Raw genomic sequence first — 7822 nt, forward strand, 5'->3', positions numbered from 1 at the left:
GTGATACTCTGTATGATAGAGTATACCGGCTACTGCACTCTCTTTGGCAGCAGTTTACGCCGCCTAAATTCCCTAAGGAGTGAAACGCCTCTTTCGGTAAAGAGTAAAACTGCGAGCGCACTCCCTCTAGGGCCTGAGGGAGTTGGAGTTTGTTTATTAGCTTTTGTACTGCAGCGGAGCCATATATATAGTGACCTGTGACTCGCATCTCATGCAAACTAGTGATAAGCAAAAAACAACCAAACAAGAAAGTGCGCTGTGCTCCGCCCACAGAGCCAGACCTTGTACATAACCGAAACGTGCAGTGTACACTTTAGAGATTATTGCGTTGCATTCATACAGCATATTTGATTTCATTTCAATGGATTTTACGTCCCAAAGCAACTGCACTAACATCGCGACATCCCAAGGCGAAGTGTACTAACATCGCGCAGTGCATGAGGCTTTGGAGTTTCGCATTCATCGAAATGCGACCTCCGCGGGGTTCTGAATAGTCTATACCATTCAGCGAAGTCATGCACTTCCGTAGAATGCGTTTAAGAAGAGACTGTCATGGTAACTGTCGCAATTTATCCTAAACATTAGTTTATTGCTGTGTGAATATATTTTATGCCCTTCGGAACCGCCATTCACATTTTGCAACATCTATTTCAGCACAACAACCTCCAAGAAAAAGCGGTTCGCAGAAACGAGAGATGCTTCTGTTAAAGGAAAACACTTCTGTCAGCTCCCGTAAACCTTCGCGGTCGACGGCAAAACATTAGTCTAAACACTTTATATGGCATTCCTACTACGGTATGAATGATCTACGAGTGCTCTAGGGAAGCTACACATCATTTTAATACGAATAATAGTGCATCAGGACACCAGTTTACTCGTTGGCGAAGGGTGAGTCAACGTACCGTGCACCATGAAATTGCTGTCGAGTAACGATTTTCCGTGGCGTTCAGATGTTGCCTTTACTGTTTCATCATTTACTGAGCTGTGCGAACTCTAACCAGCCAGCGATCTACCAATTTAGAGAACAGAACACGCGACATATAGGCACAAAACTGCCGCTGAACTCAAAATGTTAGCATATATAACTACTGAAAAGCACCGTTCTGTGCGGCTGTGCTTCAACATGTTCCTTGCTGGAAACAGCGCATCGCTCGTTGGCCGAGGTCTACCGACGTCTCAGGACACTACGGACTCGTACAACGTTGTACTTCCCCGATTGCCTACCGGTAATGTTGTCCTTAATACCGTTTTCCTGCATGCTGACCTTAAGGGTCGCCCGTACCGAGCACCTGACTTCCGGGACGCACTCGCACAGATATTGGATCTCCGGGAAATTTTGTGCATTGGTCAATACCAAATGAGCCACGTGTGGATGGTTACCTGCGAGAGTAGTTCTTCCAAACAGAAGCTTGTTAACAAAGCGGAGTTTCCTGTCAAAGGACTGCGGTGCATGGTGTTTGACCCGGATACTAAGAACGTCAAGGTTAAGCTCCTTTCGCTTCCCCGCTATATGGAACACCTTAGGATTGTGGAAGCATTAGAGCCTTATGGCACGATTCAGTCTGTGGAGCGTGAAAAGTGGCGGTGCCCAGGGATGGAGCATATGGAAACTGCAAACCGTGAAATCTCCCTCACACTCAAGGATGGAGTGTCAGTAAACACAATCCCGCACACACTTAATGTTTATGGAGTGCAGGAATTAGTCCTTATCCCGGGGAGACCGCCAATTTGCCTCCGATGCAGCCGGGTTGGACATGTACGGCGCCAGTGTCGCACGCCTCGATGCACCCAGTGCCGACGCTTTGGCCATACTGCGGAGAAATGTGTCTTGAGTTACGCTGACAAGCTGCGTCAAGGCCAGTGGTCACGGGAAGATGACGTGGCATCAGAACACATCATGGATGTGTCTGAGGTTGTCGACGCGATCGGAGAAATAAGTCGTGAGCATCGGATAGATGGGGAACAGAAGACTTCAACACCTCAAATCAACACGGAATCTGAAGTGACTGGCCATCTAGCATCCGCGCCTCCAGAACGAAAACCACCGGACCCGGGCCCCCCCGTGAGTGCTACAGAGACTGCTGTGCTTGCTGCCCAGGAACACCTCGTCGCCACAGGTCAACGTCCGGATATGCCTCCTGTGGAGTCAGTCGAGGCGATACAGCCAGTGGATGCTCGCCGATCCTCCTCTGTTGCTGATTCTGCTTCGTCGTTGGAGGGTAACGGTGAGCCGTGTGTGGCGTCGATCTCTGGCGTGTCCGGTTCTCTGTCGGCTGTCAGTGTGGCAGCGAGTGGTGTGCTCCCCTCGGGTTCGTAGGCCGAGGCCTTGGCTTTCTCAGAGGAAGACATGGACATCACCGCACCTTTGAAACGTCCAGCAGATGCTGACGAGGTGTGTATCGATGGCGCTGACCACAAGGCACAATGTTTAGAGGCCACGGGAAGGGTGGCATTAAAGAGGGGGGGATGTCGGCCCGAGAGGCCGCCAATTTGGAGGCGGGCCATCCCATTCCAGGGAATGGCATTTGTTAAGACTGGCACCAAAAATGGCGAGCGTCGCAGCATATCAAGTCGCTACCCTTAACGTTAGGGGTATGCGTAATCGTAGGAGGCAACAGCAGGTACGGCATCTCTTAAAGAAATGGAGTGTGTGTGTAGCCGCTATCCAGGAAACAAAGTTGTCCTCTGATGAAGAGACAGCAGCTGCTCTCGAGCCTTTTTTGTCGGAATACAACATTATTGTTAGCCACGCGAGAGGCTTATCCGGAGGTTGTATGCTATTCCTGGCGAACACGCTAGAGATGACAGCCATGTCTTATTGCATAGATGACGAGGGGCGACTTATATGCTGTGATCTCACAATTTCAGGTGTACAGTGGCGGATTATTGGTGTTTACGCCCCCACAAAGCAGCGCGATAGAAGGCTTTTCTTTCTGTCATTAGTTGAACATTTGTGCACGGACCGCAAAATTATATTTTTGGGAGATTTTAATTGCGTTTGTAGGGATGAGGACCGATCAGTGGTATGTAACAGATACGACCCTAGTGCTGCATCACTTACCGACTTGGTTTCTGAATATAGTCTTGTGGATGTGGGACAGGATAAAGGCGACAGTATACATTTCACTCATTTTCAGTTTTCCTCTACTGCTCACCTTGACAGAATTTACGTTTCTGTAGACGCGTTAGCAAGTGTGTTTGGCTACTGGGTGCGGCCCATCTTCTTCAGTGACCACTGTATGGTCTCTCTTCAGATAGGGAGGTACACTCGGCATGTACTTCACCCTCGGTGGGAGTTGTGGAAGATGAATAACTGTCTGCTCTCAGATGAAATCTTTCAGCGTGCTGTACCTACTTGTTTGAAGGACGTATGGTCACGCCGTGATCTGTCCGTTTTTCAAAAGTGGGACTTGTTTAAACAGGAGATCAAAAACTTGGCAATTGAGGCTTCAGCAAGAATCGCTTTCCTGAAGAGACACCACCTTCGTGAGCTTGGGCGCACCCTAATGGAGCTGCATGAACTAGAGAGGGTAAGCCCGGGTGCCTATCTCGAAGAGATTAATAACGTAAAAGCAGAGCTTCAACAATTTGCGACAGAAAAATATAAGGGGGCCTTGATACGATCTAGGTCCCGAAGGTTTCTTGATGAGCAACCTTCTCGTCGGGCTCTGAGTGATGAAAGAGAGAATGCTCTTGGGAAGGAAATATTGGAAATTCAGTATGGTGATTGCACATACAGCGATGCGCCTGGTATTCTTGCTGCTTTCTTCGACTATTATCGGAAGCTGTTTGGCAGTTGCGAAGATCCAAATCAGGGTTTCGATTACAGTTTCTTACTCGGAAACTTCCCTCGACTTGACGATGAGAAGTGTGCTATAGTGAAAGGACCTATCACTTTGGATGAAATTCAATCAGCCATTTCTGCCCTGCAGAGCCAGAAATCTCCTGGGCCAGATGGTATTACTAGTGAATTCTATAAAACATTTTTCGCCTTGCCTAGTGCCTGTTTTGATGGAAGTTTTCCAAGCATCTTATGATGTGGGTGTCCTGCCTCCCACTTCCTATTCTGGGCACACAATATTAATTCCCAAAAGCAAAGATACTAATCGGTTGAAAACTGTTGAGGGATATCGTCCAATTTCCCTCTGCAATGTTGATTACAAAATTTTTGCCAAGGTTCTTAGCAGTCGTCTGCAACTCGTCATTATGGACTTGATAGGTTCGCATCAGGTCTGTGGTATTAGAGGCCGCAGTATTCAAACACATATCCATATTGCACGTTCAGTATTAGAGACAGTATCAGATGAGACCGGCCAAGTAGCTCTGATTCAAATTGACTTGGCGAAGGCGTTTGATAAAGTTCGGCACGATTTCGTGTTCGCGGTCTTGGAGTATGCAAATATTGGTGACGTCTTGCTCAAAGGCATAAGGCTGTGCTATAAGAACTCCTATACAAGGGTTATTGTTAATCAGGAGCTAACGAAACCAATACCACTAGAAGCATCTGTTCGTCAAGGATGTCCACTGTCTCCATTGTTGTTTGCCCTATATCTGGAACCCCTCTGTCTCAGCATTATTAACAGCGCAGCTATCCGCGGTTTCTCTCTGACTCAATGTGAAGTTAAAGTTTTAGCCTACGCTGATGATGTCGCCCTCTTTTGTTCTGACAAAAAGAGCGTACTTGAGGCTCTAAACTTGACTAAACAGTTCTGCGATGTATCAGGCGCGGCTCTTAATTTAGAGAAATCCAAAGGCTTTTGGTTGGGTTATTGGGGAACTAGGCCAAGCCAGTTTGGTGGCATATGCTCGGACTGTAGCCCTCTTGAGTACCTAGGCGTTCCGCTGCACCAAGTTCGCAACAGTACAGCCTACTGGGATTCACAAATTGTAACTCTACGGCGGCAAACACAGGCTTGAATGGGTAGGGAACTCTCAGTGTTTGCGAGGGCACAGGTCTGTAACATATTGCCACGTATCATTGTAGCGTCCGTTCGTTCGCGCAAGGCCGCACAAAAGGGGTGTTATCATTTTTGTTCGTGACGCGAGAAGCGACCGGAATAATCTCGATTGTTCACAGCCATGAACAGCTGCATCTACTTGTTTCTAGATTACACTAGATGATCTCGACCTGTTATCTCGAAGTTTCCTTGCCGGCATTAAATTGACCGATGCCGCGAGCAGCAGGCATTCGTAGTTCGACGATTGACGAGCACGCTTGTTGCTTACGCCGCCACTAAGTGATTCAGTTCTTTTGAGGGCGCAAGTCAGCCCAAATAAAGAGCTTCGTTTGAAAGTATTTCTGGTGTCTTCCTGACCGCTGGACTGCCGTCACTACAACGTGACATCTGGTGGAGGTGCTGGTAGCCTTCCAGGTACCGGACAACCACTGCAAGTCGTGACGCCAGCCCTTTGAGTTATTCGCCGGAAGACCTTACTCCAGTCTACCACGCAGCCTATGGAGCCTCCAGCCATGACTTACGCCGCAGCCGTGCGCCGTCCTGTACCTCGACGACGGGACCGAAGCCCCTATCGCCCTTAGCCAGCTGCGCTGGAGCGCCGCCCTCTCGCCCCAACTCGCCCGTCCTACGAGCGTCGTACACGGCTGAGGAAATGCGTCGAGTGGAGAACACCCGACTAGCGCCGCCCACAATGCTTCCACTGCGGAGAAGCCGGTCACATTCTCCGGTACTGCCCATACAGGAGAATGGGCATCCGAGGGTTCCCTTACTACGCCCCACGACCCCGACCCGGCCAGCGACCAGCCGAAATCGAGGATTTTCGTGCGTCGGGAAGGATACTCATCGCCGAGCCGCCTACCGCGTTCTCCGTCGCCATCGTCACCGCGCTAAGTATCTCCTAGCCGAGGCTACGCAGTCCGTGGACGCTTCCCCAGCCCCCGAAGGTTAAACTGAATAAAGCAGCCTCTGGAGGTGAGGTTGCTTCGGAGCGCAAGAACTAAGATCCTCCATCGACGAAAACAGAAGACCATGCCCCCTACGACAACGACGACCCTTACGAAGACGACGACCCCTACTACGACGACGACCCTTACGAAGACGACGACCCCTACTACGACGACGACCCCTACTACGACGACGACCCCTACTACGACGACGATCCCTACGACGACTACGATCCCTACGACGACGACTACTACTACGACGACAAATACGACGACAAATACGACGACAAATACGACGACAAATACGACGACGACAACAACGACGACGACGACGACACGGCCAGACTTGAAGCTTTTACCGCTGCCCTTACACCTTATTAGGAATGCTAAAGGACTCTAAGTTCTCGATGCATTCTCCGTGTTTAATTTCATTTTAAAGCATCGAGACGATGCTTCTTTGGAAGGGGGGGTAATGCCACGTATCATTGTAGCGTCCGTTCGTTCGCGCAAGGCCGCACAAAAGGGGTGTTATCATTTTTGTTCGTGACGCGAGAAGCGACCGGACTAATCTCGATTGTTCACAGCCATGAACAGCTGCATCTACTTGTTTCTAGATTACACTAGATGATCTCGATCTGTTATCTCGAAGTTTCCTTGCCGGCATTAAATTGACCGATGCCACGAGCAGCAGGCATTCGTAGTTCGACGATTGACGAGCACGCTTGTTGCTTACGCCGCCACTAAGTGATTCAGTTCTTTTGAGGGCGCAAGTCAGCCCAAATAAAGAGCTTCGTTTGAAAGTATTTCTGGTGTCTTCCTGACCGCTGGACTGCCGTCACTAGAACGTGACAATATTTTTGTTTGCAAAGCTCGCGTATGTCCTTCAAGTCCTGCATTGTGCGAGGAGGAAGGTGCAAGCAATACACAGAATATTTGCAACATTCGTTTGGCGCTCTCAGTGGGAGCCCATGAGGCGTGACAACTTGTTCCTTCCCTTAGAGGGTGGTGGAGTGGGCCTTGTTCACCTGTTCGTGCATCAACTTGTTTCCCGTTTTTTCTTTTTCAAATCGGCAAACCACCCGTTTCTGGTAGCTGTGCTCATTAGGCGGCTTAGTTTTCATTTGCCTTACTTATTCGCACCGACTGTGCAGGCTCGTGAGGGGACTTTATGAGGATTCCTTAAGGAGTTTGCTGACACTTTCAATTTCCTCACTGTGCGCTTCTCTTTAGATTACCTGTATAGCCTCTCGAGAAAACAGATGACCCAGGCTCTCACTGAGTCTTTGTTCCCTACACCATTGTATCGGCAGCCTTATCTGGGGTCTTTGGACATCAGTGTTCTAAAGCGTGTTAGGCGGATGTGCATTCAGGCAGCCGCTAAAACGTTCTTTTTTAAACTACACACAGCGACGCTGCCTGTCAAGACATTTCTTAGTGACAAGGGGATGTTTGTACGCTGGAATGTGAATTGCCGTCTGTGTAACGTGCCTGAGACAATTGATCATTGCTTCATCCTGTGCCGTGATGCCATGTTCTTTTGGGACATACTACAACGAACTCTTAAGAAGGACATTGAAATTACACCATACACTATTAGATTTCTGCCTGTTGACAAAAACTCTGTTGTGCCTCATGATCTGTTTATGTTGATGGGACTATTCAGTCTTTGGAAAAGCCGTATGATGGACAGACATGCCGAGCCACCAAGATCGTCCAAATCTGTGTTTCGTGAACAGTGTGCTTTGGTGAGGAGTGTATATGCTGCACGCGAAGAACCTCCAAGCTGGCTGCCGTGCCTAGATGCATGTGTGGGCCTCCCTGAATTTTGATGTTTTGATGGGGATGCAGTGTTGAGTTAGGGCTATGGCGGGCTCCTATTAAGCAGCCCGGTAACTTGTGACGCGAAACAGTCTGACTGAA

The 7822-nt window shown here is 49.1% G+C and overlaps 1 protein-coding gene across 1 annotated transcript; it reads left to right on the forward strand.

Annotated features, from left to right (window-relative positions):
• Nucleotides 1-1123: 1123 nt before the first annotated feature.
• Nucleotides 1124-7061, forward strand: LOC149337284 (uncharacterized). The gene is made up of 2 exons (XM_089554375.1): nt 1124-1940; nt 7054-7061. Exons 1-2 carry the CDS (start codon nt 1124-1126, stop codon nt 7059-7061), a joined length of 825 nt encoding a protein of 274 aa, XP_089410501.1.
• Nucleotides 7062-7822: the final 761 nt, after the last annotated feature.

Source organism: Amblyomma mixtum, chromosome 7 (genome assembly GCF_055824585.1).
Source record: "Amblyomma mixtum isolate Tamu chromosome 7, ASM5582458v1, whole genome shotgun sequence".
Taxonomy (NCBI): Eukaryota; Metazoa; Arthropoda; class Arachnida; order Ixodida; family Ixodidae; genus Amblyomma; species Amblyomma mixtum.

Excerpts from the sequence above, each read along its gene's own strand:
- LOC149337284 (XM_089554375.1), top strand. The coding sequence starts at position 1,124 with ATGTTCCTTGCTGGAAACAGCGCATCGCTCGTTGGCCGAGGTCTACCG.